This window comes from Scomber japonicus, chromosome 5 (genome assembly GCF_027409825.1).
Source record: "Scomber japonicus isolate fScoJap1 chromosome 5, fScoJap1.pri, whole genome shotgun sequence".
Lineage (NCBI taxonomy): Eukaryota > Metazoa > Chordata > Actinopteri > Scombriformes > Scombridae > Scomber > Scomber japonicus.
Genome location: NC_070582.1, coordinates 217,601 through 237,500, shown reverse-complemented (window position 1 = coordinate 237,500; position 19,900 = coordinate 217,601). Strand labels below are relative to the sequence as shown.

Below are 19,900 nucleotides of genomic sequence, written 5' to 3'. Positions count from 1 at the left end.
CTGCTGGTGGACACCGGCGGTGAGGGATGCCGTCAAGCTGAAGAAGGAGTCCTATAGGTCCTTTTTGGCCTGTAGGACTCCGGAGTCAGCAGACAGGTACCGGCAGACCAAGCGGAGCGCAGCTAGGGCGGTCGCTGAGGTAACAACCCGGACATGGGAGGAGTTCGGTGAGGCCATGGAAAATGACTTCCGGACGGCTTCGAAGAGATTCTGGACCACCATCCGGCGTCTCAGCAGGGTGTAGCAGTGCACCGTCAACACTGTGTACGGTGGGAGGTGGGTGGTGGGGCTGCTGACCTCGACTCGGGACGTTGTGGATCGGTGGAAGGAATACTTCGAAGACCTCCTCAATCCCACCGACATGCCTTCCGGTAAGGAAGCAGGGCCGGGGGACCGGAGGGTGTGTTCCAACTACAGGGGAATCACACTCCTCAGCCTCCCTGGTAAGGTCTATTCGGGGGTGCTGGAGAAGAGGGTCCGTCGGATAGTCGAACCTCGGATTCAGGAGGAGCAGTGTGGTTTTCGTCCAGGCCGTGGAACTGTGGACCAGCTCTACACCCTCTGCAGGATCCTTGAGGGTGCATGGGGCCCAACCAGTCCACATGTGTTTTGTGGACTTGGAGAAGGCATTCGACCGTGTCCCTCGGGGAGTCCTGTGGGGGGTTCTCCGGGAGTTCGGGGTATTGGACCCCCTGATACGGGCCGTCCGTTCCCTGTATGACCGGTGCCAGAGCTTGGTCCGCATCGCCGGTAATAAGTCGGACTTGTTTCCAGTGAGGGTTGGACTCCGCCAGGGCTGCCCTTTGTCACCGATCCTGTTCATAATCTTTATGGACAGGATTTCTAGGTGCAGCCAGGGTGTGGAGGGGGTCCGGTTTGGTGACTTCAGGATCGGGTCACTGCTTTTTGCAGATGATGTGGTCCTGTTGGCTTCATCAGACCGTGACCTCCAACTCTCACTGGATCGGTTCGCAGCCGAGTGTGAAGCGGCCGGGATGAGAATCAGCACCTCCAAATCCGAGGTCATGGTCCTCAACCGGAAAAGGGTGGAGTGCACTCTCCGGGTCGGGGATGAGATCCTGCCCCAAGTGGAGGAGTTCAAGTACCTCGGGGTCTTGTTCACAGTGAGGGAAGGATGGAGCGTGAGACCGACAGGCGGATCGGTGCGGCGTCTGCAGTAATGCGGACTCTGCACAGATCCGTCGTGGTGAAGAGAGAGCTGAGCCGAAAGGTTCCTACCCTCACCTCTGGTCATGAGCTTTGGGTTCCTACCCTCACCTCTGGTCGTGAGCTTTGGGTTCCTACCCTCACCTCTGGTCATGAGCTTTGGGTCGTGACCCAAAGAACAAGATGGCGGGTACAAGCAGCTGAAATAAGCTTCCTCCGTAGGCTGGCTGGGCTCTCCCTTAGAGATAGGGTGAGAAGCTCAGTTATCCGGAGGAGCTCGGAGTAGACCCGCTGCTCCTCCGCGTTGAGAGGAGCCAGATGAGGAGGCTCGGGCATCTAGTCAGGATGCCTCCCGGACGCCTCCCTGGTGAGGTGTTCAGGGCCCGTCCCACCGGTAGGAGACCCGGGACACGCTGGAGAGACTATGTCTCTCGGCTGGCCTGGGAACGCCTCGGGATCCCCCGGGAAGAGGGAGAGGGAAGTCTGGGCTTCCTGCTGAGGCTGCTGCCCCCCCGACCCGACCAGGGTCAGAGGAAGAGGACGGTAACGGTAACATAATAAAAACAGTAGAAGAAGTCAGGTATGATATGTGACATAATAAAAACAGTAGAAGAAGTCAGGTACCCCTCTCAGTCTTGATTTTGTCGAGGATCTGGTTTTTGTCGACGAGGTCGGCCTGCAGCGCCGCCTCCAGCTGAGAAACCTGCAGACGCAGCTGCTGCTCCTGAACGAACCACTTCTGCTGCTGAGAGACGTCCAACGCGCTGAGGGCACGTTCAACACTTCCATTACTAACACTGTTTAACACTTCCATTACTAACACTGTTTAACACTGTTGAACACTTCCATTACTAACACTGTTGAACACTGTTTAACACTTCTATTACTAACACTGTTGAACACTTCCATTACTAACGCTGTTGAACACTTCCCTTGCTAACGCTGTTGAACACTTCCCTTGCTAACGCTGTTGAACACTTCCCTTGCTAACGCTGTTGAACACTTCCCTTGCTAACGCTGTTGAACACTTCCCTTGCTAACGCTGTGTAACACTTCCCTTGCTAACGCTGGGTAACACTTCCCTTGCTAACGCTGGGTAACACTTCCCTTGCTAACGCTGGGTAACACTTCCCTTGCTAACGCTGTTGAACACTTCCCTTGCTAACACTGTTCAACACTTCCATTACTAACGCTGTTGAACACTTCCCTTGCTAACACTGTTCAACACTTCCATTACTAACACTGTTGAACACTTCCCTTGCTAACACTGTTCAACACTTCCATTACTAACACTGTTGAACACTTCCCTTGCTAACACTGTTCAACACTTCCATTACTAACACTGTTGAACACTTCCCTTGCTAACACTGTTGAACACTTCCCTTGCTAACGCTGGGTAACACTTCCCTTGCTAACGCTGGGTAACACTTCCCTTGCTAACGCTGGGTAACACTTCCCTTGCTAACGCTGGGTAACACTTCCCTTGCTAACGCTGCTGAACACTTCCCTTGCTAACGCTGTGTAACACTTCCCTTGCTAACACTGTTGAACACTTCCCTTGCTAACGCTGGGTAACACTTCCCTTGCTAACGCTGTTGAACACTTCCCTTGCTAACGCTGGGTAACACTTCCCTTGCTAACGCTGTGTAACACTTCCCTTGCTAACGCTGTGTAACACTTCCCTTGCTAACGCTGTTGAACACTTCCCTTGCTAACGCTGGGTAACACTTCCCTTGCTAACGCTGTTGAACACTTCCCTTGCTAACGCTGGGTAACACTTCCCTTGCTAACGCTGGGTAACACTTCCCTTGCTAACGCTGGGTAACACTTCCCTTGCTAACGCTGGGTAACACTCCCCTTGCTAACGCTGGGTTAGGGTTCTCACCTGTTGAGCAGCCTGTCGTTGGTTTCCTGCAGCAGATCTTTCTCCTGCTGCAGCTCGCTGAGTCGTTCCTGCAGCTGAACACCGAGACACACAGAGGTAACCCGACACTCTAGTAACTGGTATTAATATTATATTATATATTATATTATATTATATATAATATTATATATTATATATTATATTATATTATATTATATTATATTATATTATATTATATTATATAACTGGTAGAACCTGCTCCACGCTCTTCTTGGACATGACGGAGCGCTGCAGCCGGTTCTCCAGCTCTAAACTCTTCAGACGTTCTTCTTTGAGCTGAGACGACAGCTCGTCCACCTTCAGCATGGCGGCGTCGTGGCTGAGCTTCAGACTCCTCTGACTCTGAGGGTGAGAGGGTGAGGGTGAGAGGGTGAGGGTGAGAGGGTGAGACTCCTCTGACTCTGAGGGTGAGAGGGTGAGGGTGAGAGGGTGAGGGTGAGACTCCTCTGACTCTGAGGGTGAGAGGGTGAGGGTGAGAGGGTGAGACTCCTCTGACTCTGAGGGTGAGAGGGTGAGGGTGAGAGGGTGAGAGAGTGAGGGTGAGAGGGTTAGGGTGAGAGGGTGAGGGTGAGAGGGTGAGGGTGAGAGGGTGAGAGGGTGAGACTCCTCTGACTCTGAGGGTGAGAGGGTGAGGGTGAGAGGGTGAGACTCCTCTGACTCTGAGGGTGAGAGGGTGAGAGGGTTAGGGTGAGGGTGAGAGGGTGAGAGGGTGAGAGTGAGACTCCTCTGACTCTGAGGGTGAGAGGGTGAGGGTGAGAGGGTGAGGGTGAGGGTGAGAGGGTTAGGTTGAGAGGGTGAGAGGGTTAGGGTGAGAGGGTGAGGGTGAGAGGGTTAGGGTGAGGGTGAGAGGGTGAGGGTGAGAGGGTGAGGGGGTTAGGGTGAGGGGGTGAGGGTGAGAGGGTTAGGGTAAGAGGGTGAGAGGGTGAGGGGGTGAGGGTGAGAGGGTGAGGGGGTGAGGGTGAGAGGGTGAGGGTGAGGGTGAGAGGGTGAGGGTTAGGGTGAGAGGGTGAGGGTGAGAGGGTGAGGGTGAGAGGGTGAGGGTGAGGGGGTGAGGGTGAGGGGGTGAGGGTGAGGGTGAGAGGGTGAGGGTTAGGGTGAGGGGGTGAGGGTGAGGGGGTGAGGGTGAGAGGGTGAGGGTGAGAGGGTGAGAGGGTGAGGGTGAGGGTGAGAGGGTGAGGGTGAGGGGGTGAGGGTGAGAGGGTGAGGGTGAGGGTGAGAGGGTGAGGGGGTGAGGGTGAGGGTGAGAGGGTTAGGGTGAGGGGGTGAGGGTGAGAGGGTGAGGGGGTGAGGGTGAGAGGGTGAGGGGGTGAGGGGGTGAGAGGGTGAGAGGGTGAGGGGGTGAGGGTGAGAGGGTGAGAGGGTGAGGGTGAGAGGGTGAGGGTGAGAGGGTGAGGGTGAGAGGGTGAGGGTTAGGGTGAGGGTGAGAGGGTGAGGGGGTGAGGGTGAGAGGGTGAGGGTGAGAGGGTGAGAGGGTGAGGGTGAGGGAGAGAGGGTGAGAGTGAGGGTGAGAGGGTGAGGGTGAGAGGGTGAGGGTGAGGGTGAGAGGGTTAGGTTGAGAGGGTGAGAGGGTTAGGGTGAGAGGGTGAGGGTGAGAGGGTTAGGGTGAGGGTGAGAGGGTGAGGGTGAGAGGGTGAGGGGGTTAGGGTGAGGGGGTGAGGGTGAGAGGGTTAGGGTAAGAGGGTGAGAGGGTGAGGGGGTGAGGGTGAGAGGGTGAGGGGGTGAGGGTGAGAGGGTGAGGGTGAGAGGGTGAGGGTGAGGGGGTGAGGGTGAGGGGGTGAGGGTGAGGGTGAGAGGGTGAGGGTTAGGGTGAGGGGGTGAGGGTGAGGGGGTGAGGGTGAGAGGGTGAGGGTGAGAGGGTGAGAGTGAGGGTGAGAGGGTGAGGGTGAGGGGGTGAGGGTGAGAGGGTGAGGGTGAGGGTGAGAGGGTGAGGGGGTGAGGGTGAGAGGGTTAGGGTGAGGGGGTGAGGGTGAGAGGGTGAGGGGGTGAGGGTGAGAGGGTGAGGGGGTGAGAGGGTGAGGGGGTGAGGGTGAGAGGGTGAGAGGGTGAGGGTGAGAGGGTGAGGGTGAGGGTGAGAGGGTGAGGGTTAGGGTGAGGGTGAGAGGGTGAGGGGGTGAGGGGGTGAGAGGGTGAGGGGGTGAGGGTGAGAGGGTGAGGGTGAGGGTGAGGGTGAGAGGGTGAGGGTGAGGGTGAGGGTGAGAGGGTGAGGGTTAGGGTGAGGGGGTGAGGGGGTGAGGGGGTGAGGGTGAGGGGGTGAGGGTGAGGGTGAGAGGGTGAGAGGGTGAGGGTGAGGGAGAGAGGGTGAGAGTGAGGGTGAGAGGGTGAGGGGGTGAGAGGGTGAGGGTAAGAGGGTGAGAGGGTGAGGGGGTTAGGGTAAGAGGGTGAGAGGGTTAGGGTAAGAGGGTGAGGGTGAGAGGGTGAGACTCCTCTGACTCTGAGGGTGAGAGGGTGAGGGTGAGAGGGTGAGACTCCTCTGACTCTGAGGGTGAGAGGGTGAGGGTGAGAGGGTGAGAGGGTGAGAGGGTGAGGGTGAGGGTGAGAGGGTGAGACTCCTCTGACTCTGAGGGTGAGAGGGTGAGGGTGAGAGGGTTAGGGTAAGAGGGTGAGAGGGTGAGATGGTGAGGGGGTGAGAGGGTGAGGGAGTGAGGGTGAGGGGGTGAGGGTGAGGGGGTGAGGGTGAGAGGGTGAGGGTGAGGGGGTGAGGGTGAGAGGGTGAGGGGGTGAGGGTGAGAGGGTGAGGGTGAGGGTGAGGGTGAGAGGGTGAGAGGGTGAGGGTGAGAGGGTGAGGGTGAGAGGGTGAGAGGGTGAGGGTGAGGGCGAGGGGGTGAGGGTGAGAGGGTGAGGGTGAGAGTGAGAGGGTGAGGGTGAGAGGGTGAGGGGGTGAGGGTGAGAGGGTGAGGGGGTGAGGGTGAGAGGGTGAGGGTGAGGGGGTGAGAGGGTGAGGGGGTGAGGGTGAGAGGGTGAGGGGGTGAGAGGGTGAGGGGGTGAGAGGGTGAGGGTGAGAGGGTGAGAGGGTGAGGGGGTGAGGGGGTGAGGGGGTGAGAGGGTGAGGGTGAGGGTGAGAGGGTGAGGGTAAGAGGGTGAGAGGGTTAGGGTGTGAGTGAGAGGGTGAGGGGGTGAGGGTAAGAGGGTGAGAGGGTGAGAGGGTTAGGGTAAGAGGGTGAGAGGGTGAGAGGGTTAGGGTGTGAGTGAGAGGGTGAGGGGGTGAGAGGGTGAGGGTGAGAGGGTGAGGGGGTGAGAGGGTTAGGGTTAGGGTTAGGGTGTGAGTGAGAGGGTGAGGGGGTGAGGGTAAGAGGGTGAGAGGGTGAGAGGGTTAGGGTGTGAGTGAGAGGGTGAGGGGGTGAGGGTAAGAGGGTGAGAGGGTGAGGGGGTGAGAGGGTGAGAGGGTGAGAGGGTGAGGGTACCTCTTGGATCTGGAGGAAGCGACCCTCCAGCTCCGTGACGGTGTTGGATCTGTCAGCGAGCTGCTTCTGAAGTTTGATCATCAGCACGTTGCTGTTCACATGAGACCTGAGACACACACACACACACACACACACACACACACACACACAGAGACACACACACACACACACACACACACACACACACAGAAACACACACACACACACACACAGACACACACACACACACACACACACACACACACACACACACACACACACAGACACACACACACACACACACACACACACACACACACACACACAGAAACACACACACACACACACACACAGAGACACACACACACACAGACACACACACACAGACACACACACACACACACACACACACACACAGACACACACACACACACACAGAGACACACACACACACACACAGAGACACGCACACACACACACACACACAGAGACACACACAGACACACACACACACACATACACATACACACACACACACACACACACACACACACACAGAGACACATACACACACACACACATACACATACACACACACACACACACACACACACACACACACACAGACACATACACACACACACACACACACACACACACACAGACACACACACACACACACACACAGAGACACACACACACACACACACACACACACACAGAGACACATACACACACACACAGAAACACACACACTTACACACATACACACACACACACACACACACACACACACACAGACACACACACACACACACACACACACACAGAGACACAGAGACACACACACAGACACACACAGACACACACACACACACACACACACACACACACACACAGAGACACACACACAGACACACAGAGACACAGAGACACAGAGACACACACACACACACACACACACACACACACACACACACACACACACAGACACACAGAGACACACAGACACACACACACACACACATACACACAGAGACACACACACACACACACACACACACACACAGAGACACCCTTTCAGTGATTCTGAGGTCACTTCCTGTTAGTTCTACCTGACGTTGGAGGTCTGCTGCTGTCGGACCCACACACACACACACACACACACACACACACACACACACACACACACACACACTCCTACCTGACGTTGGAGGTCTGCTGCTGGCGGACCCACACACACACACACACACACACACACACACACACACACACACACATACACACAGAGACACACACACACACACACGCACACACACACACACAGACACACACACACACAGAGACACCCTTTCAGTGATTCTGAGGTCACTTCCTGTTGAAGCGTAACTTCCTGTTAGTTCTACCTGACGTTGGAGGTCTGCTGCTGTCGGACCCACACACACACACACACACACACACACACACACACACACACACTCCTACCTGACGTTGGAGGTCTGCTGCTGGCGGACCATCAGGAGACGTTCTTCAAACTCTTCTTCTTTCTTCCTCAGTTCCTCACGCAGGTTCTCCGACGCTGCTTCCCTCTGCTCCATCAGGCTGCGCTGAGACTCCACCACGTTCTCCCTGGAACACAAGAACACAGGGACACTGGAACACTGGAACACTGGAACACAAGAACACAAGGACACAAGAACACAAGAACACTGGAACACTGGAACACAGGAACACTGGAACACAAGAACACTGGAACACAAGAACACTGGAACACAAGAACACAGGAACACTGGAACACAAGAACACAGGAACACAAGGACACAGGAATCAAGAACACTGGAACACAAGAACACTGGAACACAGGAACACAGGGACACTGGAACACAAGAACACAGGAACACAAGAACACTGGAACACAGGAACACAGGGACACTGGAACACAAGAACACAAGAACACAGGAACACAGGGACACTGGAACACAAGAACACAGGAACCAAGAACACAGGAACCAAGAACACAGGAACACTGGAACACAAGAACACAGGAACCAAGAACACTGGAACACAAGAACACAAGAACACAGGAACACTGGAACACAAGAACACAAGAACACAAGAACACTGGAACACAGGAACACAGGGACACAGGGACACAAGAACACTGGAACACAGGAACACAGGAACACAGGAACACAAGAACACAGGAACACACGTACACAGGAACACAAGAACACTGGAACACACGTACACAGGAACACAAGAACACTGGAACACAAGAACACTGGAACACAAGAACACTGGAACACAGGAACACAAGAACACAAGAACACAAGAACAGAAGAACAGAAGAACAGAAGAACAGAAGAACACAGGAACACAGGAACACAGGAACAGAAGAACAGAAGAACACAAGAACACAAGAACACAGGAACACAGGAACAGAAGAACAGAAGAACAGAAGAACAGAAGAACAGAAGAACACAAGAACAGAAGAACAGAAGAACACAAGAACACAAGAACACAAGAACACAGGAACACTGGAACACTGGAACACAAGAACACAAGAACACAGGAACAGAAGAACAGAAGAACAGAAGAACAGAAGAACAGAAGAACACAAGAACACAAGAACACAAGAACACAAGAACACTGGAACACAGGAACACTGGAACACAAGAGCACAGGAACACAAGAACACAGGAACACAGGAACACAAGAACACAAGAGCACAGGAACACAAGAACACTGGAACACTGGAACACTGGAACACAGGAACACAAGGAACACAGGGACACAAGGAACACAAGAACACAGGAACACAGGAACACAAGAACACAGGAACACAGGAACACTGGAACACAGGAACACTGGAACACAAGAGCACAGGAACACAAGAACACAGGAACACAGGAACACTGGAACACAAGAGCACAGGAACACAAGAACACTGGAACACTGGAACACTGGAACACAGGAACACAAGGAACACAGGGACACAAGGAACACAAGAACACAGGAACACAGGAACACAAGAACACAGGAACACAGGAACACAGGAACACAGGTTATATGGTGTCATCATGTTTGGTTCTCACAGGTTCCGGATCTCGGCTCGGGCTTCCTCCAGCAGACTGTGTCCGTATCGAGGCAGCTGGCCGGTTGGAGGTCTGCCGGCTCCTTCCAGACTCCTGGTACCTGCAGGAGGAGACGACTGTCAAACTGAGGAGACGACCGTTGTACTGAGGAGACGACTGAGGAGACGACTGTGGTACTGAGGAGACGACCGTCGTACTGAGGAGATGACTGAGGAGACGACTGTGGTACTGAGGAGACGACTGAGGAGACGACTGTCGTACTGAGGAGACGACCGTCACACTGAGGAGACGACCGTCTCACTGAGGAGACGACTGAGGAGACGACTGTCGTACTGAGGAGACGACTGAGGAGACGACTGTCGTACTGAGGAGACGACCGTCACACTGAGGAGACGACCGTCTACTGAGGAGACGACTGAGGTGACAACCGTCATACTGAGGTGACGACTGTCTACGACGTCGTACTGAGGAGACGACCGTCACACTGAGGAGACGACCGTCTACTGAGGAGACGACTGAGGTGACAACCGTCATACTGAGGTGACGACTGTCTACGACGTCATACTGAGGAGACGACTGAGGAGACGACCGTCTACTGAGGAGACGACTGTCACACTGAGGAGATGACTGAGGAGACGACTGTGGTACTGAGGGGACGACTGAGGAGACGACTGTCATACTGAGGAGACGACCGTCATACTAAGGAGACGACCGTCATACTGAGGAAACGACCGTTTACTGAGGAGACGACTGTCGTACTGAGGAGACGACTGAGGAGACGACGTTTCACTGAGGAGACGACCGTCGTACTGAGGAGATGACTGAGGAGACGACTGTGGTACTGAGGAGACGACTGAGGAGACGACTGTCGTACTGAGGAGACGACTGTCGTACTGAGGAGATGACTGAGGAGACGACCGTCTACTGAGGAGACGACGTCAAACTGAGGAGACGACTGTCAAACTGAGGAGACGACTGTCAAACTGAGGAGACGACCGTCTACTGAGGAGACGACCATCTTACTGAGGAGACGACCGTCGTACTGAGGAGACGACTGTCATACTGAGGAGACGACTGAGGAGACGACCGTTTCACTGAGGAGACGACCGTCGTACTGAGGAGATGACTGAGGAGACGACTGTGGTACTGAGGAGACGACTGAGGAGACGACTGTCATACTGAGGAGACGACCGTCATACTAAGGAGACGACCGTCATACTGAGGAGACGACTGAGGAAACGACCGTTTACTGAGGAGACGACTGAGGAGACGACCGTTTCACTGAGGAGATGACCGTCGTACTGAGGAGACGACTGTGGTACTGAGGAGACGACTGAGGAGACGACTGTCGTACTGAGGAGACGACTGAGGGGACAACCGTCTACTGAGGAGACGACTGTCGTACTGAGGAGACGACTGAGGTGACAACCGTCTACTGAGGACACGACCGTCTACTGAGGAGACGACTGTCAAACTGAGGAGACGACCGTCTACTGAGGAGACGACCGTCGTACTGAGGAGACGACTGAGGAGACGACTGTGGTACTGAGGAGACGACTGAGGAGACGACTGTCGTACTGAGGAGACGACTGTCATACTGAGGAGACGACTGAGGAGACGACCGTTTCACTGAGGAGACGACCGTCGTACTGAGGAGATGACTGAGGAGACGACTGTGGTACTGAGGAGACGACTGAGGAGACGACTGTCGTACTGAGGAGACGACTGTCGTACTGAGGAGACAACTGAGGTGACAACCGTCTACTGAGGAGACGACGTCAAACTGAGGAGACGACTGTCAAACTGAGGAGACGACCGTCTACTGAGGAGACGACCGTCTACTGAGGAGACGACCGTCTTACTGAGGAGACGACCGTCGTACTGAGGAGACGACTGAGGAGACGACTGAGGAGACGACTGTGGTACTGAGGAGACGACTGAGGAGACGACTGTGATACTGAGGAGACGACCGTCGTACTGAGGAGACGACTGTGGTACTGAGGAGACGACTGAGGAGACGACTGTGGTACTGAGGAGACGACTGAGGAGACGACTGTCGTACTGAGGAGACGACTGTCGTACTGAGGAGACGACTGAGGGGACAACCGTCTACTGAGGAGACGACTGTCGTACTGAGGAGACGACTGAGGTGACAACCGTCTACTGAGGACACGACCGTCTACTGAGGAGACGACTGTCAAACTGAGGAGACGACCGTCTACTGAGGAGACGACCGTCGTACTGAGGAGATGACTGAGGAGACGACTGTGGTACTGAGGAGACGACTGAGGAGACGACTGTCGTACTGAGGAGACGACTGTCGTACTGAGGAGACAACTGAGGTGACAACCGTCTACTGAGGAGACGACGTCAAACTGAGGAGACGACTGTCAAACTGAGGAGACGACCGTCTACTGAGGAGACGACCGTCTACTGAAGAGACGACCGTCTTACTGAGGAGACGACCGTCGTACTGAGGAGACGACTGAGGAGACGACTGTGGTACTGAGGAGACGACTGAGGAGACGACTGTGGTACTGAGGAGACGACCGTCGTACTGAGGAGACGACCGTCGTACTGAGGAGACGACTGAGGAGACGACTGTCGTACTCAGGAGACGACTGTCGTACTGAGGAGACGACTGAGGTGACAACCGTCTACTGAGGAGACGACCGTCTACTGAGGAGACGACCGTCGGACTGAGGAGACGACTGTGGTACTGAGGAGACGACTGAGGAGACGACTGTCATACTGAGGAGACGACCGTCATACTAAGGAGACGACCGTCATACTGAGGAGACGACTGAGGAAACGACCGTTTACTGAGGAGACGACTGAGGAGACGACCGTTTCACTGAGGAGATGACCGTCGTACTGAGGAGACGACTGAGGAGACGACTGTGGTACTGAGGAGACGACTGAGGAGACGACTGTCGTACTGAGGAGACGACTGTCGTACTGAGGAGACGACTGAGGGGACAACCGTCTACTGAGGAGACGACTGTCGTACTGAGGAGACGACTGAGGTGACAACCGTCTACTGAGGACACGACCGTCTACTGAGGAGACGACTGTCAAACTGAGGAGACGACCGTCTACTGAGGAGACGACCGTCGTACTGAGGAGACGACTGAGGAGACGACTGTGGTACTTTGGAGACGACTGAGGAGACGACTGTCGTACTGAGGAGACGACTGTCATACTGAGGAGACGACTGAGGAGACGACCGTTTCACTGAGGAGACGACTGTCGTACTGAGGAGACGACCGTTTCACTGAGGAGACGACTGAGGAGACGACCGTCGTACTGAGGAGACGACCGTCGTACTGAGGAGATGACTGAGGAGACGACTGTGGTACTGAGGAGACGACTGAGGAGATGACTGTCGTACTGAGGAGACGACTGTCGTACTGAGGAGACAACTGAGGTGACAACCGTCTACTGAGGAGACGACGTCAAACTGAGGAGACGACTGTCAAACTGAGGAGACGACCGTCTACTGAGGAGACGACCGTCTACTGAGGAGACGACTGAGGAGACGACTGAGGAGACGACTGAGGAGACGACTGAGGAGACGACTGTGGTACTGAGGAGACGACTGTCTTACTGAGGAGACGACCGTCGTACTGAGGAGACGACTGAGGAGACGACTGAGGAGACGACTGTGGTACTGAGGAGACGACTGAGGAGACGACCGTCGTACTGAGGAGACGACCGTCGTACTGAGGAGACGACCGTCGTACTGAGGAGACGACTGAGGAGACGACTGTGGTACTGAGGAGACGACTGAGGAGACGACTGTCGTACTCAGGATACGACTGTCGTACTGAGGAGACGACTGAGGTGACAACCGTCTACTGAGGAGACGACCGTCGTACTGAGGAGACGACTGAGGAGACGACTGTGGTACTGAGGAGACGACTGAGGAGACGACTGTCGTACTGAGGAGACGACTGTCGTACTGAGGAGACGACTGAGGGGACAACCGTCTACTGAGGAGACGACTGTCGTACTGAGGAGACGACTGAGGGGACAACCGTCTACTGAGGACACGACCGTCTACTGAGGAGACGACTGTCAAACTGAGGAGACGACCGTCTACTGAGGAGACGACCGTCGTACTGAGGAGACGACTGAGGAGACGACTGTGGTACTGAGGAGACGACTGAGGAGACGACTGTCGTACTGAGGAGACGACTGTCATACTGAGGAAACGACTGAGGAGACGACCGTTTCACTGAGGAGACGACCGTCGTACTGAGGAGATGACTGAGGAGACGACTGTGGTACTGAGGAGACAACTGAGGAGACGACTGTCGTACTGAGGAGACGACTGAGGAGACGACTGTCGTACTGAGGAGACAACTGAGGTGACAACCGTCTACTGAGGAGACGACGTCAAACTGAGGAGACGACTGTCAAACTGAGGAGACGACCGTCTACTGAGGAGACGACCGTCTACTGAGGAGACGACCGTCTTACTGAGGAGACGACCGTCGTACTGAGGATACGACTGAGGAGACGACTGAGGAGACGACTGTGGTACTGAGGAGACGACTGAGGAGACGACTGTGGTACTGAGGAGACGACCGTTGTACTGAGGAGACGACTGAGGAGACGACTGTGGTACTGAGGAGACGACTGAGGAGACGACTGTCGTACTCAGGAGACGACTGTCGTACTGAGGAGACGACTGAGGTGACAACCGTCTACTGAGGAGACGACCGTCTACTGAGGAGACGACCGTCTACTGAGGAGACGACCGTCATACTGAGGAGACGACTGAGGAGACGACCGTCTACTGAGGAGACGACCGTCTACTGAGGAGACGACCGTTGTACTGAGGAGACGACTGAGGAGACGACCGTTTCACTGAGGAGACGACCGTCGTACTGAGGAGATGACTGAGGAGACGACTGTGGTACTGAGGAGACAACTGAGGAGACGACTGTCGTACTGAGGAGACGACTGAGGAGACGACTGTCGTACTGAGGAGACAACTGAGGTGACAACCGTCTACTGAGGAGACGACGTCAAACTGAGGAGACGACTGTCAAACTGAGGAGACGACCGTCTACTGAGGAGACGACCGTCTTACTGAGGAGACGACCGTCGTACTGAGGATACGACTGAGGAGACGACTGAGGAGACGACTGTGGTACTGAGGAGACGACTGAGGAGACGACTGTGGTACTGAGGAGACGACCGTCGTACTGAGGAGACGACTGAGGAGACGACTGTGGTACTGAGGAGACGACTGAGGAGACGACTGTCGTACTCAGGAGACGACTGTCGTACTGAGGAGACGACTGAGGTGACAACCGTCTACTGAGGAGACGACTGTCTACTGAGGAGACGACCGTCGTACTGAGGAGACGACCGTCTACTGAGGAGACGACCGTCGTACTGAGGAGACGACCGTCGTACTGAGGAGACGACCGTCATACTGAGGAGACGACTGAGGAGACGACCGTCGTACTGAGGAGACGACCGTCATACTGAGGAGACGACCGTCTACTGAGGAGACGACCGTCATACTGAGGAGACGACTGAGGAGACGACCGTCTACTGAGGAGACGACCGTCTACTGAGGAGACGACCGTTGTACTGAGGAGACGACTGAGGAGACGACCGTTTCACTGAGGAGACGACCGTCGTACTGAGGAGATGACTGAGGAGACGACTGTGGTACTGAGGAGACAACTGAGGAGACGACTGTCGTACTGAGGAGACAACTGAGGTGACAACCGTCTACTGAGGAGACGACGTCAAACTGAGGAGACGACTGTCAAACTGAGGAGACGACCGTCTACTGAGGAGACGACCGTCGTACTGAGGATACGACTGAGGAGACGACTGAGGAGACGACTGTGGTACTGAGGAGACGACTGAGGAGACGACTGTGGTACTGAGGAGACGACCGTCGTACTGAGGAGACGACTGAGGAGACGACTGTGGTACTGAGGAGACGACTGAGGAGACGACTGTCGTACTCAGGAGACGACTGTCGTACTGAGGAGACGACTGAGGTGACAACCGTCTACTGAGGAGACGACCGTCTACTGAGGAGACGACCGTCTACTGAGGAGACGACCGTCGTACTGAGGAGACGACCGTCGTACTGAGGAGACGACCGTCGTACTGAGGAGACGACCGTCATACTGAGGAGACGACCGTCTACTGAGGAGACGACCGTCATACTGAGGAGACGACTGAGGAGACGACCGTCTACTGAGGAGACGACCGTCTACTGAGGAGACGACCGTTGTACTGAGGAGACGACTGAGGAGACGACCGTCTACTGAGGAGACGACCGTCTACTGAGGAGACGACCGTCATACTGAGGAGACGACCGTCATACTGAGGAGACGACCGTCTACTGAGGAGACGACCGTCGTACTGAGGAGACGACCGTCGTACTGAGGACACGACCGTCGTACTGAGGAGACGACCGTCGTACTGAGGACATGACCGTCGTACTGAGGAGACGACCGTCGTACTGAGGACACGACCGTCATACTGAGGAGACGACCGTCATACTGAGGAGACGACCGTCATACTGAGGAGACGACCGTCTACTGAGGAGACGACCGTCGTACTGAGGAGACGACCGTCGTACTGAGGAGACGACCGTCTACTGAGGAGACGACCGTCATACTGAGGAGACGACCGTCTACTGAGGAGACGACCGTCATACTGAGGAGACGACCGTCTACTGAGGAGACGACAGTCGTACTGAGGAGACGACTGTCTACTGAGGAGACGACCGTCATACTGAGGAGACGACTGAGGAGACGACCGTCATACTGAGGAGACGACCGTCTACTGAGGAGACGACCGTCGTACTGAGGAGACGACTGTCACACTGAGGAGACGACCGTCATACTGAGGAGACGACTGAGGAGACGACCGTCATACTGAGGAGACGACCGTCGTACTGAGGAGACGACCGTCGTACTGAGGAGACGACTGTCGTACTGAGGAGACGACCGTCGTACTGAGGAGACGACCGTCGTACTGAGGAGACGACTGAGGAGACGACCGTCATACTGAGGAGACGACTGTCTACTGAGGAGACGACTGTCGTACTGAGGAGACGACCGTCATACTGAGGAGACGACCGTCTCACTGAGGAGACGACCGTCGTACTGAGGAGACGACCGTCATACTGAGGAGACGACTGAGGAGACGACTGAGGAGACGACTGAGGAGACGACCGTCTTACTGAGGAGACGACTGAGGAGACGACTGAGGAGACGACTGAGGAGACGACCGTCTTACTGAGGAGACGACTGAGGAGACGACTGTCTACTGAGGAGACGACTGAGGAGACGACTGAGGAGACGACCGTCGTAGTTTGAGCTGCAATCTAAATATCTTACAGTGTTTATTTTCACTTGTACATTAAATTAAATACATTAAGTACACAAACAGGTTTAGAGGTTTAGGTCATTTATAATCTGAGTATGTGTGACGTACTTTTGGGTCGTGTGTGAGAAGGCGAGGACGCGTCGTCTCGCAGCCTGTTCGTCCCAGAGTTGACTCGTGGCTGGACGTGGCCGTAAGGACTCGGCCTCCTGCTCTGGGAGTTAAGGAGCTGCTGTTTGGACACCAGGAGGCGCTGTTTCAGTCTCTCGTTCTCAGCCTGCAGCCCTCTGACCTTCTCCTGGAGCTCTTCCATCATCTCCTCCATCTCCACGTCCCGCAGCCTGGACACTGGCTGAGCGCCGCCCGCCGCCAGCTGCTCCATCCGGCCGCGATCCTTCACCAGCCTCATCAGCTTCGTGCCCAGCCTGACAGGAGGAATCACAAGAGCAGTCGATGTGAACGGAGGTCTGTGCAGCTGCTGGAGCGTGTGACAGGCGCTCCTCATGGAGCACACTAACCCTGACCCAACATTTCCCTCTAACTTTATTCAGCTTTGGGCTTTTGAGAATTGTCTCATCAGAAGCTGCAGTGATGGACAAGAAGCTGTTCATGTTACATTAATATTCACTCACTTCTTGATCTTGTCGTCCTGTTTGTGAATCTGCTGTTTGAGGAGCAGATTCTCCTCGTGGAGGCGCAGGAACCGGTCCTCCAGCTCCTCCCGTGACGCCCGCGAGATGTCCTGACATGCTCGAGCATTCTGGTACCCGAACGGATCTGTGAGCAGGACGACAAACTGTAACCTGCTGCCAACACACTGCAGCACGCTGAGTGATGCTAACCTGCAGCATGCTAACCTGCAGCATGTTAACCTGCAGCATGCTAACCTGCAGCATGTTAACCTGCAGCACGCTGAGTGATGCTAACCTGCAGCATGTTAACCTGCAGCATGTTAACCTGCAGCAGGCTGAGTGATGCTAACCTGCAGCATGTTAACCTGCAGCATGTTAACCTGCAGCATGTTAACCTGCAGCAGGCTGAGTGATGCTAACCTGCAGCATGTTAACCTGCAGCACGCTGAGTGATGTTAACCTGCAGCATGTTAACCTGCAGCACGCTGAGTGATGTTAACCTGCAGCATGTTAACCTGCAGCATGTTAACCTGCAGCATGTTAACCTGCAGCACGCTGAGTGATGCTAACCTGCAGCATGCTAACCTGCAGCATGCTAACCTGCAGCATGTTAACCTGCAGCAGGCTGAGTGATGCTAACCTGCAGCATGCTAACCTGCAGCATGCTAACCTGCAGCAGGCTGAGTGATGTTATAAAACTTACCTGCAGGTCGGTTCAGGTTCAGTGTGAAGTCTCTGACGGGTTCATCAGCTGCAGACATCCTGAAACCTGAAAACACAAAGATTCACTTCATCAATCACTGATAATCACATTAAAGATCAAACCTGGATCAATATCAACCAAACCATAGATTAACCCTTTATGCTCTGACTCATAATTCATCTCTACACTGATTCATAAACTCTCCATCAGTCATTAATTCATGTCTGATTCTTATTCACTGTGTTATGTTTCATTTTATACAATATGATGAATAAACATGTTTTACTGCTTTTTATAAAACGTGAATCAGCTGCAGAACATTTTATTTCCATGTTAGTAAACTGTGGATGAAATGAGTTAAAGCTATAATAAATGTTTGCTGCTGTTATTAAAGCTCTAAATGTTTAAAAGAGACAAAAACAGCTGTTTAGTTTAACTCTGTTTCAAATGATAAAGTTTATTTAATGAGTTTAATGTGATGTTAGTTTCACATCTGTAGTAAAAGCATTAATAACTAATAAACTAAAGTTATAACTGTTGTTAGCAGTTAGCAGTTAGCTCTGTGTTTACATTAATATAACAACAACGATCAGCTGTTTCTCTCCGGTACCGGAAACATGCACCGTGCTTTCCCGCCCTCTCTCTACCCGGTTTCCCGCCCTGTCTCTGCCCGGTTCTCCGGTTCTTACCGTTAACGGAGACTTTTAGATGTTTTTCTTTCGTTGCTACAGAAAACAAACAGCTCGGCTTGTCGTTAGGATGCTACTGCGCATGCGCCGCGTGGAGAGCGCTCTGGGAAATGTAGTTCTCTGAGCTTCACTTTGTAGGCGGATTCTCCCGCGCTTTGTTTTTATTAATAAAGTTTAATTAATGAATATTAACCATCTGATAATAATTAAACTTTATTACTAATGTGTCTCTGTATGTGTGTGTGTGTGTCTGTGTCTGTGTGTGTCTCTGTATGTGTGTGTGTGTATGTGTGTGTGTGTGTGTCTCTGTATGTGTGTGTGTGTGTCTCTGTCTGTGTATGTGTCTGTGTGTGTGTCTCTGTGTGTGTGTGTGTGTGTCTGTCTGTATGTGTGTGTGTGTCTCTGTATGTGTGTGTGTGTGTGTCTCTGTGTGTGTGTGTGTGTGTCTGTCTGTATGTGTGTGTGTGTCTCTGTATGTGTGTGTGTGTGTGTGTGTGTGCGTGTGTGTGTCTCTGTATGTGTGTGTGTGTGTGTCTGTGTGTGTGTGTGTGTATCTGTATGTGTGTGTGTGTGTGTGTGTGTGTCTGTGTGTGTGTGTGTGTGTGTGTGTATATTCTCTCCTCTCATACTGTTCATATTCACAGTTTGTTCTCATAAAAAGTGTTTATACCAAATGTTGAAGCACCATACTAACCATACTAACCATACTCACCATACTAACCATACTCACCATACTAACCATACTCACCATACTAACCATACTCACCATACTAACCATACTAACCATACTAACCATACTAACCATACTCACCATACTAACCATACTAACCATACTAACCATACTCACCATACTAACCATACTCACCATACTAACCATACTAACCATACTAACCATACTCACCATACTAACCATACCCACATACTAACCATACTCACCATACC

General features: G+C 53.7%; 1 protein-coding gene across 1 annotated transcript in view; it reads right to left on the bottom strand.

The window, feature by feature from the left end:
* Nucleotides 1–19,011, bottom strand: part of rpgrip1l (RPGRIP1 like) — a 34,510-nt gene extending 15,499 nt beyond the window's left edge. The window contains exons 1-10 of the mRNA XM_053319297.1: nt 18,959–19,011; nt 18,270–18,335; nt 17,567–17,711; nt 17,046–17,359; nt 9,567–9,666; nt 7,957–8,100; nt 6,493–6,598; nt 3,287–3,433; nt 3,053–3,126; nt 1,792–1,931 (exon numbers count right to left, since the gene is read on the bottom strand). Coding sequence (XP_053175272.1) covers nt 1,792–1,931; nt 3,053–3,126; nt 3,287–3,433; nt 6,493–6,598; nt 7,957–8,100; nt 9,567–9,666; nt 17,046–17,359; nt 17,567–17,711; nt 18,270–18,327 — 1,228 coding nt within the window. The 5' untranslated portion in view covers nt 18,328–18,335; nt 18,959–19,011. The remainder of the gene's footprint in view (nt 1–1,791; nt 1,932–3,052; nt 3,127–3,286; nt 3,434–6,492; nt 6,599–7,956; nt 8,101–9,566; nt 9,667–17,045; nt 17,360–17,566; nt 17,712–18,269; nt 18,336–18,958) is intronic.
* Nucleotides 19,012–19,900: the final 889 nt, after the last annotated feature.